The sequence below is a fragment of the Natator depressus genome, chromosome 13 (assembly GCF_965152275.1).
Source record: "Natator depressus isolate rNatDep1 chromosome 13, rNatDep2.hap1, whole genome shotgun sequence".
NCBI lineage: Eukaryota > Metazoa > Chordata > Testudines > Cheloniidae > Natator > Natator depressus.
The window spans coordinates 14,432,158-14,459,773 of record NC_134246.1 but is presented as its reverse complement, the minus strand read 5'-3'; the positions used below and the strand labels follow the sequence as shown (position 1 = coordinate 14,459,773).

The 27,616-nt window shown below is 38.3% G+C and overlaps 1 protein-coding gene across 1 annotated transcript in view; it reads right to left on the bottom strand.

The window, feature by feature from the left end:
• Positions 1 to 20,379, bottom strand: part of ZNF217 (zinc finger protein 217) — a 36,399-nt gene extending 16,020 nt beyond the window's left edge. The window contains exons 1-2 of the mRNA XM_074969949.1: positions 20,283 to 20,379; positions 1,108 to 2,891 (exon numbers count right to left, since the gene is read on the bottom strand). Coding sequence (XP_074826050.1) covers positions 1,108 to 2,515 — 1,408 coding nt within the window. The 5' untranslated portion in view covers positions 2,516 to 2,891; positions 20,283 to 20,379. The remainder of the gene's footprint in view (positions 1 to 1,107; positions 2,892 to 20,282) is intronic.
• Between the last annotated feature and the right edge of the window lie 7,237 nt (positions 20,380 to 27,616).

Here is a 27,616-nt window from a genome sequence, read left to right as displayed (position 1 = left end):
TGATTTAGGTTTGATATTGAAAAAGACATTCTAACTATAGTGATAGATAAACACTGAAGTAAGTTACAAAGGGAGGTTGTGGAATCCCCATTATTGCATGTTCTTAAAAACTGGACAAACACCTTTCAGGGATTGTCTAGATGACCTCCTGAGGTCCCTTCTAGCCTTACATTTCTATGATTATTTTTCAAAAGAACGTCACTATATTTGGACTATAGTTGCTAAGCAGTTTCTCAAGAAGAATTCTCTTCCTAGATAGGTTTCAGAGTAGTAGCTGTGTTAGTCTGTATCCACAAAAAGAACAGGAGTACTTGTGGCACCTTAGAGACTGACAAGTTTATTAGAGCATAAGCTTTCGTGGGCTACAGCCCACTTCAGATGCATAGAATGCAACATATAGTAAGAAGATATATATACATACAGAGAAGGTGGAAGTTGCCATACAAACTGTAAGAGGCTAATTAAATATTAGCCTCTTTTGTACAGTTTGTATGGCAACTTCCACCTTCTCTGTATGTGTATATGTAGATACACACACACACCCCTACCTTCTTACTATATGTTCCATTCTATGCATCCGATGAAGTGGGCTGTAGCCCACGAAAGCTTATGCTCTAATAAATTTGTTAGTCTAAGGTTCCACAAGTACTCCTTTTCTTCCTAGATAGTACTTTTTTTTTTTTTGCACTAATTTAAGCTTGTACATTACACTGCATTTCATTTTAAGCCTGTAGTGACAACTAGTTCTTTTTCCGGTGGCAATCAACTATTTAAAAGTCTATTTTTTTAAAAAAAATTTTAAACCAGTTATTTTAGTAAATTTTTTCCCTAACCATTACCTGCACTTGCTATCCAGTTTGGTAAATTAATTTACCATCATAATTTCCTAAACCCAAAGCATAAATAGAAGGACATTAAATATTTTATATATGTTAATGAGATCTCAAAATGGAGATACCACCCCCCTAGCATTTTATATCATCATCTGGTCATCGTTTATGATGGACAAATTAGGCAGATAATTTAACATTTCCTTGCTTAGTACAAAAAAACAAAACAAAGATATCTATGCTATTTTAATCTAAAATGTTCATATATACTTCTTACCCAAATGAAGGGTGTCTGGTAGTCCATCTTCAGATCCATCTTCAGAACCTCCCTCTGTTCGATCTACTACTCCATTTTCATGTAGGGTTACAATTAAGTCTGCACAGTATGTTCTAGAAGTGGCTGAAGTCTCTGTATCAGTCCTCCTATCTCTCTTATGTACTCTTGAATGAAGAACTAGCTGGTGGTATGTTCTAAAGGCTTTGCCACACTCTGAGCAGTGTGTTGGTTTCTCTTTGTTTTGTGACAATTTAGGATCCATCTCCATAGAAGGCACTTCAACATTGGGATGTTTCAGTTTGTCTTGGGACAGGGTACCATTTCCTGGACAACTGCTACTTTTATTTACTTTTGACCTCCCAGTACTTTCAGTCTGACTAACCTGGCTACCTTTATTTGTATTCCAAATTTCACCAAGTTCTTCTTTATCAGATGATGAATCATCATTGTCTGTACTTCCTTCTTGCCCTGGTTCTTTAATCTGTCCATGGCCAACAGCAACTTTACCTTTGGTAGCGAGCTGCCATGCTTGATATGTATTGAATGGATCCAGTTCAGCTATCCATTTCACAGGTTTTTCTGATCTACTCTTTTCTGAAGTCACATTTGGTCTTAAGTTCAAAAATTGCAAAAATTCTTCTCTCTGAGCCAGTCGTCCTTTATTGGCTCCATCAGTGACTTGTGGGCTGTCACCATTGGATGCTGACTCTTTGGTGTGCACTTTACTGTGCTCAATTAAGTTCTCTTTATTGAGAAATAGGAAACCACAAACCATGCAGATTTTGTAAGGTGATGTTACATTTTCAGTTACATGCTCCTGTACCACCTCATTTATTGTTACTGGGCTTTCAGAACCTTGTTGAAGCTTATTTCTTGAACCAGGTTTACCAGTATGTGTTCTCATGTGATTTTTGAGGAACCAAGGCTCTTTAAATCTTCTTCCACATACATTACACCAATATGTGAAAGAGTCCTTATGCTTTTTCATGTGAGTCTCAACATCAAAAGCTTCATCAAATGTTTGCCCACAAACTTCACAGCTAAATTCTTCATTGTCCTTCTCGTTGTTTGGTGATGGCAAGTCTGTTCTAACTTGACATTTATCGAGAGGACTAATATACTCTGCTTCGACACGCAGAACTGCTGGTTCACAAAGCGTAGTTCTATGTTGAGTTAAGACATGCTTACCAAGTTCTTCAGGGTGTTTAAAAGTCTGATCACAAAACATGCAATCCAAAGGCATACACCCTTCCGCTTGCGTCAAGAACTTCTCTTGCACGTTTTTGTAAGAAATTGTGTTGGTCCCTTTTATCAGCATCGAGGCATCATTGTTCTCCATCTGCACACCAACAGTACTGGCTATCCCATCCGGTCCATCCATATATACTAAAAGGGGTTGAGTTGGCATATTTCCTGGGTTTCGTTCCCTATCATGTATTAACGTGATGTCTCAGTTCTTCCTGGGACGTTCTCCCATCACAGTAAGGACACTTGTAAGCTTCTCCTCACATATGCATGCAGATATGCTAGGCTAGAAGACTACTGCATGGAAGTCTTGCCACACGTCGAAGGAGATTTAATGGTGTATGAATACAGATAAAAATCAAAGTATAGCCATTGATTTGTTTCCTTGAGCTACTTTTTCTGCTGTTTAAGTTCACTTAACTTTAAAGAGAGTCTGTAGAAGTCATCAGTTGTACTTATTTCTCCCTTTGTAATATTTCAAATACTTCTATTGTGCAGGACAGATTCAAGAGGCTCAACAGAACAGAGAACTCTGGCACCTATAGAAACAGAACCACAGCTAGCTTTTAAAATTTAACAAACAACAAAAAATGAAACAAGACTTTTTAAAGAGACATTAAACATCATATCTCAAATACACAGATAAGTTTTATATTGAAGAAGTCTTTAGCACTCATTCAAAATACAAGCTATGTTTCCAATATGCCATAAAGAAGGGTTAGGGAAATACCTGATTACATCTCTTCCCTGACCTACTGGGAATAAGCTGCATAATCTTGAACACCAACTCATTTTTTTCTGCTAATTTCTATACTAAATTGTTATATAAAAAGCATTTTACCCAGCTACATTAAAAACTCACAATGTCCCATATTTCAGATTACAAGTCTGCTGAATCCATATTTCAGTGAATATATTAATGCATTTTTAAGTGATGCAACAAGCTGAAGTAGTTACACATTAGTGCTGTGAAAACTGCCTTTGACAGAGACACAGACACTTTGGATTTTATCCTTATCGCCTATGAAAAGGAAGGAGGAGAATTCTAAACTTTTCCAAACTTAAATCAGCTTGAAGTTATTTTCACATTACTGGCAGATAGTATAAATTCCTGTACTAACAATAGCCTCACTAATGCCACTATTTAAAAGTCTGTCACTCTGTTGCAAAAATCTTAAAGAATTAGATTGTACACAAAAATGAACTAGGTATTGTGTTTAAGTGCATAAACTGCAGACACTTCATTTTGAATCCCATTTTACATATCTATTTTAGATTACACACACAAACCTCAGCAACTTCTAAATGTAAACGCAAATGCTTCCAATTTAGAAGTGCTTAAAATAATTTGTATGTTTTTAATCTCATTTACCATTTAAATAGTATTTAAAATTTTTGATGTAACCAGTTATACTTACTATAAGTTTGTAAACATAATTACATACCAAATTAAATCTATTCACTGCAATAAGTCACCTTCTTTGAACAGTCAAAATAAAAATGATATAGCGGAGTCCAAAGCACTCTTTTTTTTTTTTAAAGAAACTAATACACACCACCTACTTATTTTGAATGCACTGCTTTCTTCAGATGTGTGGAGTTCTGGAATTATTTTGTTTGCCTTAAACCATGAAGTTTCACAAGTTACCACTATTTATCAAGAATTTCCCACAGGAGATTCAGAAGTTACAACTTGAATTACTATGCTTCAAAGCAGACAGTTTGTGCGTGGCACATTATTATGCCCCACATAATGTCAGTTCTCATAACGGTATCCTGAAAATAGTTTTTTTGAGTTTACACTTCCAGGAGTTTATCTGGATGAGGAGAAGTGGTCAAATTTAGGTTGGGCTTAACTAATGCACTACCTAAATCCAACCTAAACTTACACTGTATTTAATCATTTTTTCCCCAAATGTACTTGACCTTCAGTGTTCTAGCACATGCTGTTTGTAACATTCTTTACTGTGCCATCATTCATCTGAAAAACTCAAAAAACACTTTCATAAACAATGAGCCTTAACATACTCCTGTAAATTAAATATTTTACGCTTTTTATAGCTTGTGAAATTGAGGTAAGAAAGACTAAGTTATTTGCCTAAGATGGCTCCAGAGCCTCAAATAGAATTCAGAGGTCCCAATTCTCAGTCCATCACTGCCACGAGGCAACTCTTCCTGTCTAAATACAGTTTTGGAATTCTTGTAATAACTAAGCAGGTTGAACCTATGACATGGTAAACTTAAATTTTAATTCTCTTTCTTTTCTGAGAGTGAACTTCAGTCATAAAGATTTCATTTATTAATTTTGACTCTAGTTAAAAGTCAGGTCCACTAACAATAGTAACATAGGGCCAGCTTTGTTTTTAGAAAATTTTGGTGCTATGCGCAAAATTTCTCCATGGAGATAAAATATTGAAATATATTACAAACAAGTGAACTCACCAGTAACTTTTTATTTCATATTTCCACTTGTTGCTTTGTTCAGTGTCTTCAGTAATTTAAGCTGTATTTACATACTAGTGATGGATCCACAGTTTTGCCATTCAAGTTTATCGTTTTATGGTAAGTATGAGGAAGGGTGAGTGAACGCGTATGTTGTGATGGGAGAAGTGTGGATTTGCGTGGATCTCAAATGAGTAGTGTCTGCTGCAGTGAGGGGCTGTGTGTGTTTGGGGTAACTGTGTGCATTGGTTGTGTAGATCTGTGGGGGGTGGCATGTGCTGTTGTGAGGGGCAATTTTGTTTGCTGCTTGTGGTGTTGTGCAGGTGGTTGTGTTGATCTGTATGTAGGGGATTTGCGCAGGTGGCAACTGAGTGCACGGGTGTGGCAGTTGGGCAAAGTAATTCACCATTTGTGCTGTCTCCTTCATACAACCAATGGGACTGTTGCATGCAAATTAGCCGTAGAATAAAGGCCTTTGGTGGGGTTAACTGATATCAGTGGTCTAAGACTCTTTGCATGGTATAGTTACTTGGTACAGGCCTTACTGCAACTGTATGCCACACAAGTGTAATTCATAAGATAAAATGGTCAAGAACTTGAAAATTGGGTGGTAACAGACCATGAAATTCAGTGATGATTCAACCTGGTGATATTCTGAACACACACAAAAAAGCTCTCAGCTATGCTTATAGCTGCTTCTATCACTTCACACGGACTCGGACATTTTAGGCTTTGGAGTGACACACACAGCAACATCCCTGGACTGTTATTAGAAACAGGACAGAACGGTATTCTGTGGCAGAGCTCAGATGTGATCTTTGTTGTATAATGGAAGCTGCCTAAATGAAGATATGTTATTTGTCAGACAGATGAATAGGCAGCTTGAAAATCTGAGCAGCTAGAAGCACAATATCAGCAAGCCACTTAGGTAAGAGGGCTATCATCAGGTGTGGATTTTTTACTTAAGAATTAGGGTTAAACATATTTTAAAAAATAAGTTTAACCCTAATTCTTTAGTGAATATTCAGGCAAGATATAGAAACTGGCCCATTTTAGAAACAGTTGCCATTCATTAATACTGTGTACACATTAAGTTCCTCTGAAGTGTATGAGAGAATCATTCTAAACAGCAACTGCCGCATACTGACATATGTTCTAGGTCAAGCCGTCAGTGCCAGAGACGGGTTAAGAACCTACTTCATCTAGACAGTCTCAATTTGTTGTGTAGCAATGAAATTCTAGAAGCACTCAGTTACAGGGAAAGCATCTTTTCCATGTAGTTTCATCTACATGTCATTTTAGCAAATATTCAGAAGACAAGGATATTCCTTCCATCTTGCCTTTGATCCTTCTTGCAGTGTACTACGTAACTGAGAAATACCAACATGAAACTAGTAGCAGACCAAAACCTGCTTTCACCAACTGCAAAAAATACTTTCTTGTAGAAAGTGAAGGCCTCCATACCAAATTCCAGGGCCAATTTTAGTCCCAACTTCCATCCAACAAGATAACCAAAAACTCCTTGCAGATTGGAAACATTTAGAGACAATGAATTCTCTGGATGTGTTGGGAAATAGTGGACTGAATTTTTGAAGTTTCACGAACACAAGTTTAATAATTCACTCTTCAGAATCCAAGCTCCAAGCAAAAGCTGGAATATCTATACCACTTTTTTAAGCGCTGTAGCACAAGCCCAAGTCTATAGGCTCAGACTCACTGCCATGGCACCTGGCTCCTTTGAAGATTTAAGATGTGATTTTCAAAGTAATTTACACATTTAGGCCAGATTTTTAGAAGTTCTTAGCACCTAGTCGCTTCCATTTTTCTTAATGGGCGCTTCCATGTGAGCACTTCTGAAAATCTGGCCATTACTAACCCTCAACACATCATTCTGAGGAAATATAGCATGCCTTACTATTTCAGTGTCTGAAATATTTCTCTACCACCAGGGCAATTATTGCTGTCAAAAGAGATGTGGTTCAATATGACAAGAGCTACTTTTAGAAAAGAGTCTCTCACCTGTAATTTTTAGATCATGAAATCTAGTCACAGATAACATTTTTGGTAAAAAAACAAGACATGGACTCTGGTAGTTTGAATCTAATTCAAATCTACCTGGAAAAGATAAGTGAACCGTAAATGTTAAAAAAAATAAATAAATAGAGTAAAAAGTTGAAAGGTGATCTTTAAAACAAGACTGAGTTTTCCGGCTGATACATTTCAGACTTCCTTCATCAGTCAGAAAGATCTTAAAAGTAAGGCATGCCTTTTATGTTTGGAAACCAAGTATTAATAAATCAATACTAGACAAGGGTTTAATTCAGATAAATAGCAGCACCAATTTCCTACTGCAGTGAAGGAAATCCTTTCCCCAAGGAATCAAAATATTAAAAATTATTCAATTATTAAATAAAATAAAAATGTACTTTTAAAATCAGAATTAAAGCATTGTTTTACTCTATCTAGAACTGACACACAACTCATGGTCCATGGACACATTCAGAATACTGTCCATCTAATTTAGTTATACAATTACTACTTTTTACTCTTGTGAGCACTGCAGAGAGACTGAATTGGGATCCATTTTGGTTCAATCAACAAAATTATATGAACTCCAAATGCAAGGCCAATCCTGCAGCTACAACTGGGCAATTCCACTGGAAACAACATTAACCCAAGGTAGAATCTGGTTGGCAATAGTATTAATACTTGTGATGATAGATGAGACAGAAAAGAATACAGTTTGAGTTTAACAGAAGTGGCAGTGATGAAAACATTTTTACTTCTAAACTGAACTAAGTAAATTGGGAAGTCAGTGAGGGACAAACATGGAATCTGTTTACAAGTACTTACTTTCAGAATAAGACTACATTGATACAACAGAACATTGATAACAAAAAGGGCCAATAGCACAACCTGCCATTCCTCAGGAGGAAACCCCAAATGGCTGACTCCACCAGCAGAAGCACCGAGGAAGAGCTGACTACAAGTTAGCTCACAAGTGGTTAAAATCCTACCCTGGCCGAGGCAGTTTGTAGTTTTCACCTGGGTTCGCTGGGCATGGTAAACGGTTGTCTGCTGTAACCTGCTAACACAGGTGAAAACTACAAACTGCCTTGGCCAGGGTAGGATTTTTAACCACTTGTGAGCTAATGTGTGATTTAAAAAAAAAAAAGTTTTTCCCCTAGTGAAGATAAGGTCTTAGAGTCAAGGACCAAAAATGCTGTTTCCCTGCACTGCAGCTCTTCAGAATCCTTTGGGCAGCAGTTAAACTGTCAAGAATCACATCAGTTTAAAACCAGTGCTACCTGGGAAAGCTATGAGCTGCAGTTTAGATATGCACAGGAGTTGCTCTTGACTGGAATGCCAAAATGCAGACTAAGGGCTAGCCTGCACTAGGAGCGCTACATCAACACAGCTGCAGCACAACAGGTGATGATGCTCTATGCCTACAGGAGAGAATGCTGCTGTCAGCATAAGTTACTCAGTGCTTAGGTCGCTGTAACTTGCGTCACTCAGTAGGTGGCTTTTTCACATCCCTGAGCAACATAAGTTTGAGCAACATAAGCGGTAGTGTAGACCTGTCCTAAGAAAAGGATACAGTAGCTAAGTTCTCTTCACTATTTCTGTTCCTCACTGCAGCCAAGAGGCTGGGGAAGAAGTGATAATGACCTAGCAGCCTCAGAGCAGAAGTCTCTGGAGTGGGGAAATGGAAGTTTTTACTTTTAATAGGTGGGGGAGAAAAGTTACACGTTTGAAACCTGAGTTCAAAGCTGATAAATGTGTATTTTCCTACCTTCACAGCAGAGTGGCAAAGGGAATCTGGGCTTCTTGACATCCCTTCCCATCAGCTTCTAAACAAACCCTAGTAAGTGTCTCAAGATCCAGTCAGAGCTCAAACGCCTTATAGACTGATACCGCCTCCATCACCCATCCATCCCAGAAGATGGGATGTGCTATGCAAGATTCTTGGAATGGTCAGTGAAAACAGTTTTACTGACCAAAAGAAGCAGCAAGTTACTCTCACCTGAGGGATGCTCCCTACTGAACTTGATCCCTTCAAAAGTCCACCAGAGACTGAGTTTAGCAAACTTTAGTGCACAACACATTTGCTTATGTGACCCTTAGACAAACAAATCAGGTCTACAGGTTTATAGTGATTTCTGGATTCTATGGTGATGAATATTCTAGGATTATGGTTATGAATGGCTGAGATCAGTGTGTTTTCACTTTAGTTGTTGTTACCTAACCTAGATAAAACAACAAAGGCCGCTACATAAAAATGCATTAAGACGACATTCAAAGCATTTCCGAAAGACTAGTGAAGAGGCTTGATTTCCTTTTATTAAATTACACAAACTATTTATACTGTATTCAAAAAGGTTCTTTTAGAGATGACCTACTGGGACTAATTTCATTTCACTTGTTACTCCTTTCTGCTTCAAAATTCTCTATCTATAAGTCAACATGCTTTCTCCCCCACCGCAAGAGACATGTCAAATAAGACCATCCTTTGAGTTTTCTGTTATAGTTTAACACACACCAAAGATTAGCTGAAGAAAAGGAGGCATGACTATGTGCCTAGTACTAAAGTAGTTGTTATACTATGCTACTAGTAAAGTTATGTATTGTTCAACATAAGTTAAAGCAGGAGTAACAATCAATAGCCCTATTAAAGTTTTATTTATCCCACAAACACCGCAACAGCTGTTTAAAAACCAAGACCATACCAGCACTTCTAGTTTTTCCCAGCGGAGATACAGGAGATTGCCTCAAAAACAGTTAAAATTAACAGACCCTTAAATCCAAGAGCTGGATTCAAAGCTATTCTGTCTTCTATTTCTTTGATATGCTGAGCTTGTTTTGCTATCTTAATACGGACTTAGAGGGCTTCAAAAGTCCTCTATAATGCCAGCATTGAACAAAAATCCTGTTAGTAATCTGAAGCAACTGAATGTTTTTGGCACTACTGAAACAGTACCATGTGTGTTACTGGCTACTAATATGAATCCACAGATAAACTACTGATATCACCTTATTCCATCGCCGGTGCTCTATTTTATTACAATCAGTTGTTTATTGGATACAACTTGGAAAGCCTAAACAGCCTAATACTCTCATCAGGGTGTTAACGGGCCACTTCACCTTAAACAGTCACTTGAAATGTATTAACTATTTATGCTAAGCAATCTGTTTCATCTTGTATTTAGCTGTGACACTCACAACAGGTCTATGCTTAAAAGGGTGCATTGGTGCCTGCTGTTGCACTTAAGTGAAGGAAAGCTTCTCCATTGTCGACAGAATTAATCCACCTTCTAGAGCAGCGGTCACCAACCAGTTGATCTTAAGAGCAGGGGTGGCCAACCTGTGGCTCTTCAGAAGTTAATAAGTGGCTCCTTGCATAGGCACTGGTTCCGGGGCTGGAGCTACAGGTGCCAACTTTCCAATGTGCTGGGAGGTGATCACTCCTCAACCCGTGGGTCTGCCGCAGGCCCTGCCTCCACTCCACCCCCTCCCCTGAGCCTACCATGCCCTCGCTATTCCCCCTTCCCCCCAGAGCCTCCTGCATGCCACAAAACAGCTGATTGGAAGGTGCAGGGAGATGCTGATTGGCCTTTGGGGAAGGGGTCCAATGGGGCAGGGAGGGGGCGGAGTTGGGGCAGGGACCGGGGGGCATGAGCAAACCTTCCCAGCCCCCCACCCCCCTCCGGTTGGAGTGTCCTCTTTTTTGAATGTTCAAATATGGTAACCCTACTTAAACTTTGCTTTATGCTACATAGATATTCAAGTACAAATGGACCAAATACAGCCCAGGCATGAGTAAATGCAACTCCACTGAAATCAATGGAACTGTACCCGATTAGGCCAAGGCTCAGTTTGGTCCTACATTTCTAGAGTACCTCTGAGAATGTTGTTTACTGTACTTGTACATGATTGTTATAAAGCCAGTTGTGCCACACTACTACTTATTAAAGGATCATTAAGTTTATAAAGTATCCCCAAATAGTAGCCAAAACTAATATTTAAAGAATTCAAAACGGGCAAGAAAAAAAGGGTATATTATTTGTATTGTGTAGTGCCAGGAGGTCCTGGCACTACACAATACAGAGTCCATTGTTCAAGGGACTGTATGCATATCATATTGAATGCTCATAGGCATTTCATTTATAGTCCAAGGAGTTAGGCAGAAGAAGATTTTGGCATTCTACATTTAGAAAGTAATCACACCGTCAAGCAGAACATTAAACCAAATGTCTATCTGGCACTTAATTCCAAGTTTGTCTCTTCACTCTTTGGATCCTGATGGCAAATCCACAACCTGCTTTCTGCAGTAAAACTCCAGATAAACAGAAATCAACCATCTCCCATACCACAAAACATTAAAAAAAACTTCATGCATTTTGGATATAATGTTATCCTTTCTTCATCTTGTAAGCATTAACAGCAGCAGCACAAATCTCTAGAATGGCATACACTTACTGTATCAAGGACAAAGGTCATAACCCATGCAGTCAACTTGACACCAGCAGCATGACTTAAGCAAATGTCTTGAAAGTTAGACTCAGGAGGTCAGTATATTTTAAAACTGACTTTGCAGAAGGAAAGATATAAACTTTTCTATTTAATATGAGTATTTATTAAAATAGTATTAAATAAGTAAGATTGAAAGTAACATTTGAGTCTGTCTTACTCAAATGTTAGTATTTACAAAAATTTGGGCTTATAATGGGAGAAGATGTAGGCTCTCTTTTCATGGTAAACAGTATTGCTCACACACTCCAACCCCATCTTTGTGTAATGAATTCATTCATTAATTTCTGACACATTCTTCTCACCTACATAAAAAGGTGATTTTCAAATAAGCCATGTGTTTAATTCCACAAAAGTCCTTTTAAATAAAAAGCTCTTTACAGATCAGTTTGTTGATAAAGAACAATATGAGCACTTGTAGAGGAAAGAGGGTATTTGGGGATAGGGGGTGGTTCAGCTGCAGAAGACATCACAATAAAAGACTATCTTTTCAACCTAAAAGTTACAACATATGACCCCAACATATGACCCCAATTTAAATTCAAACAGTGCGCCCCCGTTGACAACGCAAACACTGCTCTTTGGGGATACAAGTTTTTTGTTGGCAGGAGAGCTAACAGCTACACTATGCGACTTTTAGTGGCACGGCTATGGCGACACAGCCAAGTTGCTAAAAGCTGTGTAGTGTAGACACAGCCCTAATGAACTATAAAATTAAGCTTCATGGACAGTTGGAGAAATTTTATTTATTGGTCTTACAATTAATCCTCCATGTGTAAGTTTCTCTAGAAACAAAATTTAAAAGCTCGTTAACTAAACCAACCCCCTTAAGAGTGGTTCAAGTTTTTCTTTTTTGCAAGAACTGTTAGAAAATCAGCTATGATTAGATTGTCCAGTCTGACACCATTGGGTTGCCACAACAATATTAATATGGATATGAGGGAGCAGAAGCCAACCCACACACGTTTTCACCACAGTATGCATTATACAAGAGCTGATATGAAATTTTAACACCAGTATCATGTCTGTCCCTCCTTTATAGGGCAGAGTCATGGAAATCTACATCAGAAATTGATAAGATCAATTCATTCAAAAGTAAATGCTCATGCAAGATCTTTGGAGTCTATTGGAAAGAATTTTTTGCAACATCAGAAACTAAGTAGAACAAACCAATCTAAAACATCAAATATGATAAGAAAACAATGGACATATTTAGGACATGCTTTAAGGATTCCACTAACATGGTTTCCAAGGCAAGAAATAATACAGACACCACCTGAAAAGAGGAAAATGAAACGTGATACTCAAGAATAGAGAAAGAAGCCAAATCCATCAACATGACACTCAGAAGCCTGAACAAACCAGCAAAGACATGGTGGAAACTGGTGGATACCTAGGCACCTGAGGGTGAGGGAGGATAAAGAATATTCAAACATCTCTTAATACTGGTGAACACAGTTAGTGAACTTCTCTACTTTTTTTATACTATAATTTTACATGAAGTTCATGGGTATACCAGACTGCATAAATGCAAGTCAAAGACATTTTCCTATAGGTAGCCGTGTCCTCCAATTGGAAATAACTAGCAGAGAATGAGTTCCCCCACCCAATTTGGGGTCTATACTATAGAAACAAGTATTTGATCTCTGAAGGTATTCCCAACAGAGACCTCTGTGTGGAATCTCTTTTTAATGTTTTGAGAGACAACAGAACTTCTGCAACCCAATGGATGAAATGACTCTTAACCAGGAAGATCAGAAGTTACAGGTTTGCACAAACTTCTCTTCTGCATCCAAGTATCCACTGAGCAATACTGAATGTCAATGTCCACTTCTTGGTATTCTGGCTAAAATTATACAAGTTAAGGATTTGTTTTTAAAGTTCACAAGTGTTGTTCCGACTGCCAACTTTTCCTTCTCTCAGATTTGGGCAGAACGATGGAAGGATTTCTTATAGTCCATGAAACCAAACATACTTTAGGCATCATGAAGAAGCAAATACATGTACTAAGAATCATCAGAAAGCACTATACTGATCACTGTTTATAAGTCCTACGATACATTTCACTGCTGCCATGAGATGATGCAATTCCATTAAGTCAAAAAATTTCACACATTTAAACCAGCACCAAGACTTTACCTTTCAAAATAGCTATATTGTTCTCTCCACGCAAGGCAGCCTTGATGAAGCAAGAGAATTTAAATCTGATCTTTCATAGAGAGTATTATATTTATTCACTTCATTCAACTGGAGAAATATCCTTTACAAGGATGTAACAGGATTGGACTTCTCTGCTTCTTAGCCATAAGATGTTAGCCCCGTTTAGTCTCACTCAGTGGATAGAGCTGGTAAGCTGCAGGTCCCTGAGTTGGGCTCAAAGACTTACTACTCTATTGAGAGACAACTGCTTTCCTGCCAAGGGTATCCAAGAGCTTCTCCAGAGCTCCTAGTATGGGGCAACTTGCACACCATTAGACTGTACAGCTAAAGAGGTCATAGGAGTATCCAGAGTTACTCTTTGCCTTGGGAAACTACTTTTCGCCTGTGGAGGAACCACTGTTGGCAGAGACTAATCTCCTCCCAATACTGCCATCTGACTGCAACTCAGACCCCTTCCTCAACAGAAATCTGAGAAGAGGCAGAATATGCACTCAAACAAGAAGCTTTAAGTGGGGATCATTTTTCAACCACCACCTGAATTTGGACCTATGGATTTCAAGGCTTATCCAAAATGGTGTTCTGGCTACACCATAAAAAAAGTGCATGGTCTCTAAGGCAGACACTTTCTCCCTCACAAATCAGCCACAGGGTGAGAGACTGATGATGTTAAGAAAACAGAAACATGCTAGAAATGTAGCTAGAAGACACACATCTAGTAGCTGCCTTTTTCTACCCAGGAAGTAGATCTTATAGCAGAAACTCATGGATTGTCCTTGTTCTACAGAGATATAGATGTGACAATTCTGAACTGCCCCTCATATCAGAGGCATCAATTTACTAGTGTCAAACTGATGGATATATGCAATAAAAGAATAGTAGCAGTTCTCAGTTTTATATTATGAAGTCAAGCTTACAAAGCTAAACTACATTGTCTACTATTTTCCAAGAGCATGATTTTAAAGAAAGGCCCCAAAAATGTAGACCTTTAAAAGCATTAGACAGCAATTTAAGATTTAAAGTTCTATCTTACTTGGGGGGGGGGGAAGGGGAGAGAGGAATGAATATCGCAACAACCAGTTAAAACCATGTTTCCTCAGCTCTAGCTTATACTATTCCCCGCCCCCCCCCCCCGACACCATACTCAAAATGAGATTGTGGATTTTAGTACATCCCCTCCCCCCAAACCACCACACCTCAAAAAAAGCTTGGCATAAATTAGGAATTTCTCCAACACCTGTTTTAGGCAAATATGACTATAGTTAAAGTAAAGTTTGGATACAAGGACAATGATGAGTCTTCAGTTTTCCACATGCAGTTTATATGATGTGATAAGCGATGAATTGCACTTAAACATTTTTCTATGTAATAAAATGTTAGAGTGCCCATTGTGCATAAACAAAATTAGATTTTGAACTTTAGTTTAGTTGCACAAAATCTACAATACCTATTAGGAAAGTAGTTATCCAGTCATTTATTCACTTACATCCCATATTTAGAAATCCACCCAAGCCACTAAGCATGACTTATCAAAATAGGCTTTCCCCAAATATTCTACATATTATATCCAATTGTGCCGTTTTCTCTTATGCTTTTTCTTGAAATAGCCACTTAAAGGCCATTTGATAACAATTTAATCTTTTTAACCTGTTTCTCACCTGTATTCATTCTTATAGGATTCCTCACCCAACACATATGCTGCAAACACCTTATCACCAGTTTAATTTCAAATCAAAAGGGTACTTCACATCACTTTCTAGGCTCATCAACAAATATACCAACAAGGAATAAAACATGGTATGAATACATAATAGATTAGTAACTTAGTCCTTAATCAAGTCATATGACCACAATGAAAGTTTTCCCAAGACAGATTGCAGCCACCCATTTAATGGGTACCAAACTTGTCATGTGATTGTGTTTTGAGCAGCAACTAAGTGAAAATTTAAATATTTTCTTTCACTTCAAAAATGAAATTAAAGCAGTTTGTTTTGTAAAGTCAACTTGATTCCAAACCCTTCAAGAGCCACTTCCTTCTATGACACCTACAAGAAATTACACAACTAAATACAGGCTGAGAAGCAGTTGGGTATAGTTGATGTGCAATTTTTATTTATATAACATATTTTAGACTTAAACTAGGTATATATCCTCTTCCCCACATTGTATCTCAGGTTGTAAAGCTCTTGGGGCATGAACCATGTCCTTTTAAGTGTTTGTACAGTACCAAGCACAATGGGGCCCTAATCCTGCTAGTGCAATAGAAATAGAAACTCTCTCACTTTTTCTCACGGAAGTTATTTTTAAAAAGTTAGAGTCCTTAGAAATGCTCAGGAGTTCATTCCAAGTAAATGGCATGTTTGAGACAATTTGGAGTAACAAATGTAATTATGTGAAGCAGAAACAAGTATCTTATTAGACACCTGACCTTCTAATCAGGAGTCTCAAAAACAAACACAGGGTGGTAAGCCTGGCTAATGGCAGCCCCACTGTGGCAGAAATGTGCTACATTTACTATATTTAAAAACTGAACAGTTAGGTATTAAAAAAGATGAAACAAAATAAGTGTAAGACACTGGCAAATATCCTTAGTTATTTCATCATCCTAAAAGCAGTGTGGAAGTGTGCATGCAAGTTCAAAGGTCAAACTCCTCTTCCAGATTCCCCTAAAGAAAGGAACTTTACCTCTAAGGGATAAGGAGAAAAAGCAGTTCTTCCCACACATTAGCAATAGTGTTAATGTTTTTGTTTTGTTTTTAAGTATAGAGAGTGTTCTATATCTTGTATAGGAGTCTTGTACTAAGACATTAATCACTGCAACAAAAATTAGGGCAGGAAAGACTAGACATAAAAAGGTTAAATCTTACTTATCATTCCCCCAGAGCTTCTTAATTACAAAGCTTCCGATTCTTGTAACTCAAAGTTTACAGTAATCACCATTTTGAAAGTCAAGTGAAATCCAGTTTTCTTTTAAACCACTTTCTCTGCAAAACAGCGATAACTTAGCACTTGATTTCGTTTATATAAAAACCAAGCAATTAATCGTCTATCAATTCAACTCTAAATTCACAAGATTATGAATAAGGAGATACTCTAGTCAAATATCTTGAAGATTAGTAAGAAGTGTTCAGAAGGTAATTATGGGGTTTAAAGGAATCTAGAAGCCAAAATGAAGTAACCTTTTGTCAGATGGTCTGATAAAGGTGCTGAAGTTTATTAGCTTCCTCTTTCTACCCGCCCTCACCCCCCCCACCCTCCTCCTTCCTTACCAAAACAAAGCAAAAACCCCAGAGCTATCCATTTAGAATCTAAAACAAGTATTCCTGACCCAAACTTCTAAAACCTAGAAGCTATTCTATAAAGCCTGTTATAGTAGCCTTGTTTTCAAGAAACAAATATAGGCCACTTAATGTAAACAAACCCAGAAAACAATTTCACACCCACTTATTTACAACAAAAGTGTGTTTTCATTTTGACAAATAAGAATGTAGGTCAAGAATATAATTTAAAAAAAAAAAGCAAATATGATACGTACTACCTGAGAATATATGTTTAATGAAGAAAGTGAAAAAGCCCTCAAAATGTGCAGTGATCCTTAATGACTTATTTAAAAATAAACTCTGATTACAGCATGGTAAAATTATTCTTCTAGGCCTTGCAGTAAGTTTTCAGAAAGAATGAGTCCAGTCAATGTACTAATATTTGTCTCACTGGAAATTCTGTATAAAACACCTACCTAAAACAAACAAGACTTCTCTGCAAGAATCGTCAGCTGCCATTAATGACACACCTTAAAGTTCTTACCACACAGTAACTAAGCAAGTACAAACTAGTGGTGAACGTTTGTTACTTTTTGTCTGAAAAGTTAATGAGATAGATCCAGTAGTTAATATCAGATTTTAAAAGATTTTGTTTTTAAACATACAGAACTTAAGTATGAAATCTATTGTTAGAATGTTCATATGATATATCATGAATATAAACATTAACATTTAAACTTACTTGACACCACACAATACTAAAAGGTAAAATGCCTTCCTGCTAAGAGCACTAGTGCTCCAGTACTAGAAGGCAGCTGTTGTTCCTCTGCCTTTTCTTTTGTTGTGCTTAATCTCACGTCAAGTCATTCAACCAACTCCAAAGTGATGAAGACATAACTGAATCAACCTTAACTAAAATCAGATCTACTGTTTTTAAAATGGTTATGTACACTTTAATGATTCCAAAAAAAAAAAACCCCAACTTCCCTACCCCCAAAAAATAATATATATTTTAAAAAAAATCAGCAACTCCAGTATATGCAGAAGTTTCCTGGCTGTAAGTCAAATCAATCAATGACTGTAATAGCCACGTTTCTGAAGTTATTTGCTATTCCTCCTTATAAGTATTAAAACTTACAACACAACCTGAAATTTCAAGTGATTTAAAGAAAAGGCCAAAAGATTTAATGAATTTCAAGCATTAAATCAGAGATTTAGTATTCTCTATAATTTAGAAGAACCGTTAATATTAGATTAACTAAGTCATTAATGATCCATCACGCACTAGCATTGCTACCGCAGATATTAAATATTGACTCATCAGTTCACAAAACTAGTGGGGGGGGGAATTCACCCTTCCCCCTTTGCTGAAGAATGCAGTTTATCTTACTTATTTGGAACAGCCCCTTCACATTATCAGAGAAAATGCTTAAATACATCACAAATTAGAGTATTAGGTTTGGGAATCAAAGTACAGTTAATAAAAGAGCTCATAAGAGTAATAAAACATGGCGTGAAAGCATTTGCAAGCTATTGTCATAGCCCTGTGCTCTGCTACCTTTGCAGACAAAACCAGCCCCCAACAATGTAAGCATTGGTCAGCAAGTCAATGCCTGCTATTCAACTTGTAGTTAGGCGTTTTAATTTCTGTGTCTCCGAGATCATATCAGTCCTGCATTAAAGGCCTAATAAAATGTGAAGAATGATATCCTCTCATTGCATTTGAAACTGCGTTATTTCCCCGTTCTTTCTCATTCAGACTTACAGAAACTTCCCTTTTCACATACTTCTATGAGAAAACATTTCACTGCATCTACTTTAGTTCCTATTTCTATTTTCGCTTTGCAATAGATCCTTCTAGTGCTGCCTCCCCTCAAACCCACCGAGTAGAAACTGATGTAACTTTTAAACCCTCAAGGTCATTTTAGAAATAAAAAACTACCAATACATTAAAAATAATAATAAAAAACTTCACACACACTAAACCCTAAACTAAACCCTTTTCAAATTCAAACGCCTTTCATCAGTAGATCAATAACCCAACAGAGATTTTGTTGGCCACCACTTCAAAACTATTACACTTCAGTTCAAACACTTACAAGAAGTCACACACCATATTTTATGGGATGGCTCACCAGAGCGCACACAGAAGAGCTTGCTTTGGCTTTAGAATTTCTATATGTCAAAACAAACAAACATCACACATGCCCAGGAATAGAACGGTATATAACTTTTTTTTAAAAAAATCCAATACCTCCCAACAAATATTAAAAATCGGGAGTGAAATCAAATCTCCAAACACTTAAGGAATTGTATTGTCCTCGTTTGGAAACGTCTTTTGTTGTTGTAGAAACCAGATGGGGTTTATTTATTTATTTTTAAAACTTCCTATTTCCCCTAGTTTAAAGAAAGAGAAAAAAATACCAAATAAGTGATCTGGAGGCTCTTAGACTTCACATATCAGGCAGTAAGATGAAACAAAAGGAAACTGACAAGACTGATCAATAAACTTTTCATTACCAAATCTCTTCTCCTCCACCCCCCGATAAGCCACACTCACTACAAACCAAACCCTTCTTCCAGGAACATCCCTGACTCACAAAGAAATGTTCTCTCCCCCCGCCCCGATTAAAAAGGTCGACATTTTGAATATTTAAAACAAATACCTAGGTATATAATGGAAGTTTGAAGCACCTACTTACACAGAGGGAGAGAGAGAATGGGGGGCGGGGAAGAGGTGATCCCAGGCAGCAAAGAGGGAAATCAGAGAGAGCGACAACTTTATAGGTGGGAGGGAAGAGACGAAAGAAGATATGCTCATTCTTCATCTGCCTTTTCTTTTTTCTCCTCTTCCTCCCTCCCAGGGGGTTCTGGGATGAAGATCAGACCCTGGAGAGTGTATGGGGGAGGGGGGGGAGAGGAGAAGCGGTTTCTTTACCTGCTGCTGCTCCTTCTCTTCCATTGCCTGGTGGAGGATGAAACTCTCTCTCTCTCTCTCTCACACACACACACACACACACACACACACACACACACACACACACACGAGTTGGGGCTTGAATGAGAAAGAAAGAAGGAGAGGGAGGCAGGCAGGGAGGATTGGTGGCTGCTGTGCTTTACTTCCACACACCTGACCCTCTTTACGCCTCTGCTCAGGCGTCATATCTGTGGGGTGGAGGGGAGGGTTATGTCCCCCCACAGACATATCTGCCCCCCCCACCTGGGGAGGGGCCAATCCCCCTACCCCACCTCCACCGGAAAGAAGGTGCCAAGATACTACGGTGATGGGCCACCTTGCTGATTTAAGATGCAAAACACCCCCCTCCCCACCTGCCTCTTCTCACGGTGGGGGCTCTGTCCCCGTCTCAAGAGGCGGTTAGTCCCCCTCCAAAACGCTCGCCCCCCTCTCAAGATAGGCTGAGCCCCTCCCCCCCCTTTCTCCTCATGGGGGGGGGGGGGGGTTGAGGGCTGTGTCTCCTCAAGGCAACCGAGCAGCTCTGACCCCTCTGGGGGTGCCCTCAGCTGAACTCCCGCCCTCACCTGGGAGCGAGCCGCCTCCCCAGCCGGCATCCTGAGGGGGAGGGAGGGTCTAGCCGCCCCGCTGTGGTGCTGCTGAAAGGAGCCCGGACTCCGCTGCGCCAGCGCGCTCGGGCCACTGTTTGTAATAAACTACTCCCCTCCGTCCGCAGCTGTTGTGCCGTGCTCCCCCCTCCCCTAGAGCCACGCCCCCTCCCGATAGCCCCGCCCACTCAGGGGCCCCGAACCCGCCCCCTTGCAGCGCTCGAACAGGGGCGGAGCTAGGGAAACGTGCTGGACAAGTGGGAGGTGTCAAAACCAAGGCACTAAGTGTTGGAGTAGGGCGGAGAACAAGGAGTGAGCTGGAGGGGGCAGAACAGATGGAGCAGGGGAGATGAAGGGGGTGCGGGGGTAGATTGGGGGGGAGCAGGGGAGGTGGAGGGGGTAAAATGGGGAACAGTAGGGATGCAGGGGCACAGAAAAGGGAGGAAATATAAGGGGGAGAGCAGGCGAGAGCAGATGCAGAGTGGAATGTTTTTTAAATTGTAAATACACTGAATAATAGGAGGCAATGGAAACAGACCTGAGACCATTAAAGTGCTAAGGAATATCTAATTGCTCCTTTTTGGCCTGATTCCCAGAGATGCTGAGCCGCTCCAAGTCTTGTTGACTTCAACGGGTGCTGCTCAGCACCTCTGAAAAATCAAACCAATTGTCTTTAATGTTGCTATGAATGGGGACCATTAACACCATTTGAGTTGTTTCCTTTGTGCTACCAAGTAACTCCATTTTGAAGGAGCTGTGTAAGAATGGGATTACTTGCTTTTATATTTCTCTTAAACAGCTAAGAAATCAAGGGCAAATTAGTTTTCATTCTTTTATGTGTTTTGTAATTCAGGAAGATAGATAGCTAACTTCCTGAATTACAAAACATATAAAGGAACTATTATTCTAGAATACTGTAAGGCTTTATATATAATATGCACTCACAATATTCTAGACTAATAGTCCACAATAACAGTATTATAAGGCACATTGTTTTGGACTATTACTATGGTATATTTTAATGGAAGTTAGCAAATGTAAATAACATACATATGAGTATTTTTCATTAGTTTCCTGTTGTGATCATTCTGGGAAAACAGCTAGAGATATTTTTTCTGTCTTGCTAGTACGCTCCAGTTGACCACTAGCTACTGCAGAATAGTTTACATAAATAAAAGTTTAGAACAAATTCACATTTTCCACAATAGAGAAACACACATACATAAAAAAGGCAGCAGATAGACAATGTGTTGCCAGTCATAGCCTTACTTAGGAAAATTAATGAAAAATTAAAGAAAGAAGATTTTGGAACATACCTAGTGGAAAGAAATGGTAACACTTAAAAAAAGAGAGAGGGAGAACATGAGCTTATTCCATACTCTTGCAACATGTTGTGATGGTTGCTCACATATTTGCTCAGTTGCTGAAGTTCGTGGGTTGTTACATTTCTTTAAAAAGATATTAGCATGTATGCCAAAACGGAATGAACTCAGCAAAGTAGCAAGTAATGGGGAGTTTAAAATAATATTTTTAAGTGTCTCAGCTCCAACTGAGTGGTTTAGATGCTATAATTAAATAGAATGCATAATACTGTTAGCAAAGCAGTTAGCAGTCTCAGTTAGACCCTGAAGTTAGCACCTTATTGAAGTGAATGGTGTAAGGGAGGGGTGAGTTCCCAGTTATGTTGCTTCTCTTGTTTTCCTCGAGACAGTTTAAGAGACTTGAGTTGCAGCTCATTGAAATCAGTCCCACACTTCAGTGGGCTTTGGATCAGACCCATGATACTATTAGGCCCTGTCTTCATCATTTTAAATTAAATCAATTTTTAAATTATTCTGGTTTAAACAGAGGAAATCCCTAATGTGGAGGCACTTAAACTGGTGTGTTAGCTAACAGTTTTTAAACCACAATTTGTTTTCCTAGTCTAAACTGGGCCCCAATATTCAACTGGAAATGAAAGTTGACAATTGTGCAAATTAAACAAACATGGGATCAAGCAAAAACCTTTTTCAAAGTTTTATATGCTGTCTCACCTCCCTGGATTTTTACCTCATAGGTGTCTCTGAGCAAAGGGAATGATGGTCACTGGCAAACAGAGAGCTATACTACTGGATGATCCTTAAAGAACCATACTTTCCTTACTTGTGTTCTATATTCCATTAGCCACTAGCTGGGAGGGACCTCTAGTGTAACCAAGGCAATAACTTGATAACAAGGGCTAACTTTAAAGTTTATTTATATTCCTACAGTCTGGCCCTGTAAACTGGTCAGATAGGTGGACCCCACGTGCCCACAAGGAGCCCCTTGAAGTCAAAATCTCCCCATGTGTATCAGTTTACAGGATTTAGGCCCTTTGGGTTGTTAATTCAGGGTTTTGTTTATGTGTTTTTTGCAACTTCAAGCTTCAATCTTGCTATTGACTTTGTGAGGCGTCTCACTGGAAGTTCTGTGTGGGTGCAGTGGTTGACCCATACAGACTTAATTGCTGGATCAGCATGTTAGGGTTTTTTTTAACTTTATTTTATTTTGTGATGTGCCTGAGGTAGGTGTTTGTGCATCTTTGTAGAATTTTGTAGCATGTTGCTTGTACTTCAAAATGGCAGAAGCATGGCAAAGCATTAAGTAGCATACTATAGCCTTAAGCTGTGTGTGTGACATGTCAGTGGTGCCAACTCCAAATGTTTTAAAGCTTTTAGCATTCATATTTGCAAGTTTCAGAAAAATACCATATGTCATAAGACACAATAAAATTGCGAAAGTTGGCAACATTGCTTGCAGTAGAGACATATGAACACGTGTTGGGTTTTTTATTTCTTTCTTTTTTCTTTTCTTTTTTTTTTAAGCTTTAACTCTTTTGGGATGAAATCTTGCCTTATTGACGTGAAGGGGGATGTTGCAATTGACTTCACTGGGATCAGGATTTCACCTATAGTGACTGTAAATATGACTTAAGAGGAAATGCAGAAGCTGCATGTATTTGTGTCCATTATGATATGTGATAATTGGGGAAAAGGTTGTGTTGTTGCAGTGCAATATTTGTTTCTATATAAATTTCAGACCTGGGCTCTGATCCTACAACCACATGCATAACTTGTTGGTATGAGTAGTCCTCTGTAAATGAATGCCACTACTCACATGAGTTGTGCAGTTGTATATATGTGTTTGCAGAATTGGGGCCTAACATTTTGAATACCACTATGGACCACATTCCGCTGTCCAATAAAGCAGATGCACTTCCTGCTGATGTGAACAGAACCCGAGGCTGAAGAAACAAATTTTGCTACATGTGTGTAAGAGCACCACAGAATGAAAATGTATGGTCAACTTCTGCCCTTGAGATATGTGAGCATTTGAAGTCAATGTAAATACAAATAAGTGCCAAATCAGTGGATTTGGGTCCATGTATCTTCTGGCACAACTTGGCCTGTTTTTTGTTTGTTTTGGTTTGGGTTTTTTTGAGACTGGCTAAACTGTAGCATGCTAATCAATATTACAAATAGAAATAAATGCAGGTCAGAGAGATCAGGTCATCAGCAGATAGTGATGAGTAAGAAAACAGAAAGATTGTTTCAGGAAAATCAAGAAGTCCAGAACAAGTTAACACTTTTGTTAAATGCAACATATAATATTACATTAGAAATCTGAAATGAAAATATTATTTATTTTTACAGATTAGCCACTATGGCCTCTATGATTTTTACTTGTGGGTCTGGAAATGTTTGATATCAGGCAAGGGGCAACTTGTAAAAATCATATTTTCTTCCCTTCCTTTTGTCTTATGTTGACGATATTTGCTGTCTTTCTGCAATCACTGCAACCATTTCATTTATGTGTTATGTGTGAAGTGAAAACTTCTAGTCTAATGCACAGGGAGGACTGATAGGACAATCTTTGTAGTGTCATGCTATTTGTTGATATATAGGCTCACAAAATTCAGTTTAGTCACAAACTAGAATAACTGCAGCAAACCCAGAAGAGAACAGAGAAATAAAATAAAGTTGTTTTCCCTCCCTCAACCTTCCACTTCCCACCCCATACAAATCATTTTTAAATTTATTTTTAAAAATTCATTGCAACACTTTTTAAAGCTTTTGGTAAAGATCTGGGTGTGTGCATCAAAGGGAAAACACTGTCCGAGAGACACTTGACATCAGAGCTGCTTGAGCAACAGGAAGCCTTTAACCAAACTTAAGTCTGTCATAGGTTAATTAAATTATCCACTCTGTACCTCAGAGTAGGAAACCTGCCTGATCACTCTTTTGGATGGGAACTCCCTTACTTTAGATTCATATGTAGGCAGCTGTACCATCTTGTGGCTGATAAAGTGGAATGGATTTAGGACAGGGGTTCTCAAACTGGGGGTTGGGACCCCTCAGGGGGTCGTGAAGTTATTACGTGGGGATCGCAAACTGTCAGCCTCTACCCCAAACCCTGCTTTGTCTCCAGCATATATAATGGTGTTAAATATATAAAAAAGTATTTTTAATTTATAAGAGGGGTCACACTCAGAGGCTTGCTATGTGAAAGGGGTCACCAGTACAAAAGTTTGATAAACACTGATTTAGGAGACTTGAGCTTAGTCCCAACTCTGCCACAGACTTCCTGTATGACATTAGACATGTGTTGTTAGTGTTGCCAATTCTTACAACGTTATTGTGAGTCTCGCACAATTTGGTGGTTTTCCTAAAGCCCCTGCTCTTGGAGGCAAGTGATGAGAATCTCAGCTTTCATTTTTTTTAAAACTGTATTGTTTCTAGCTCTCATGGTTGTGGAGAAAAGCTTGAAGACGTGACTCATGTAATTTAAAGGCTCAAACATCAGAAGGCAAATAAAAAATAAGACATGTATTTTTTAAAAACATCATGATTTTGGGGGCCTGCTTCATGTTTTTGATCATTTGGGGTTGGCAAGACAGCTCTTCATCTCTGTGCACCAGTTTCCCATTTGTAAAATTGGATAATAATACTTCCCTACTTCCCAGAAGTGTTAAAATTCACTTAAGTTTGTGAGGTGCTCAGATAGATACTATAATGATTGGGACCGTATAAATACATAGACTCTTGTGATGAAGGCTTTTGCAATGTTTTGTGTACTTGTCTTTTGACCTCTCTCTTATACAAATTGCTTTTTTATTTCAGCGAGGAGTAAAAGAAAAGCCAATCATGTGTCAGCTGACTTCTATGTTTTTGCCTCACACAGTACTATGTTTACAGGAAATGCCTGCTACAGAGACAGTTTTGTACAGAGAGGTGGTGTCAGATTTGACTAACATGCTTACATGATTAGGTTTACTAAGTGAAGACCCAGATGACACAGTGATGAGAGACTTGCAAGCAATCAGGCTTTTGCAACATCAATTAATCCAAGAAGCGATTTTATGCTGTACCTCTTTACTGATCGGTAACCTTACATGAGGTTACACGTCCCCTCCCCCACCAAGAATGTGCCTCCCTGCTGCATTAGTAACTATCTCTTCAACACATATTCAGTTACCAGTCTCCCTCTATAATCAGGAGCAGCTTTTTTTTTTTTTTTTTTTTGGCATTCTAGTAGACTAAAAGGACTGCAGTCTTTAAAAATGCACTTTGTAGGTATTTTAATACTTGTCCAGAATGTGTAGGTTCAATTACATTGTGTAGTGAATTTAACATGAATCATCTTATTTTTATCATGCAAAATAAACGGTAGTGTTTCCTTCAGTGATATACACACGCTGTGAATGAAAATGCATAATTTCAAGTGTAGGCAGGTATGTTTATAATACCTTTACTGTATATCTGAAGCTTTACATTTGTCTTTGATTTTTTTTTCTGATGAATTTTATTTAACAGATTGAAATATTAAGTGTCCTCTAACTTCCTTGTTTACTTATCACAATGTACATGATGTATGATATAGCAAATGCAAGCAGAGCTTTGATAAACATGTTTACTTTGAGACATTTACAAGCTGTCATACTTCTTAAAATATTTGCTATTCTTGCAAACTCAAGCTTTTGACCACTCACCTCTCCCCCAAAGCTTTCTTTCTATGATGGCAGCACTCCACTGTGTCTGCATATGTTCTGTTTTCTGCTGAGTTGTGTTTTTAAACTGTAAGATATTTGGGGTCAGGAGTCTGTTATTTATTCACCACAGAGTACCTGTGCAATTAATACAAATAAATTGGTAAAATGTAAATTATGCAAAAAAGTCTGCCTGAGGAAATATGCTAAATGGAGATTATAAAACCACAGCTATTTCCCAGAATGCATTCAGCTATCAGTACCTGAGACACTGATAACTTTTGTTATTGGTCAGGTTCCGACTTTTCTTTCCTAGTATCACATGGCCTTTACTCTGGATATCAAGAGTCAGATCAGGGAACAGACTATTAATCCCGGGTCTTCCTTTTTGTCTGATTAGTTTGGGGTTTACAATACTCTTGCTGTTAGTTTATAAAATCCTTTCTTTTCTCTATAGAAAAGCAAGAACATAAACATGTTTATGATTACATATGTCCATTTCTTTTAAAAATTCTTTCTTTTAATATTAAGGCCCGATTCCTGAAAACACATGCGTCACTATGGGACTACTCACATGCGTAAAGGTAAGCACATGTGTAAGTAGTTATGGGATCAGGGCCTAACACGTTACTGGTTTCAGGGGCCTGTACACTGAAGTTCTTTATTTGTCTGCAGAACAGAGACAGCACAGTGCAGAGTTCTTCATGACATCCCACCAATATATGTGTAATATTCATAACAAGAGTAGTAGTGAAGAAGTCCATACCAAAATTCCAGATCTGAACAACCCTGAATAATGGGGAAGTTTGCATCTGGATCCACATCTGAATTTTGCAGCTCATATCATTCTCTAAGTGAAATATAAAACTACTTAAAATCAGTTCTTTTTTTCCTGTCTTATTATGTACTGGAAAATGGATTTGTTTCCACCAAAAAACCTGTTGAGTTAAACTTTTTTTAATCTGTATTCCCTTTGGGGCACTGACGACTTACACTGCAAAAGTGAAAATTTGCTTTGTTTGCCTGCTTTGATGTTAAAAAGAGATATTTTTTTTTGGTCAAAATTTTATCGACATCTACAAGAATATGTACAACATAAAAGAAGAAATGATGGAAATATTCACACAAAATTTCACAAAACTCCCCAGTTCTGGGGGAACCACCTCTGAAAATGAAAAGGTGCTGTAGTTATATTTCATGGTACATTCACTCTACATTCAAAGGCTGAAACTGCCCAAGAAAAAAAAAAAGAAAAGAAAAGCAACAATTACTGCTAATTGTGATTGTATTTTTGTGATATGGGTGAGAT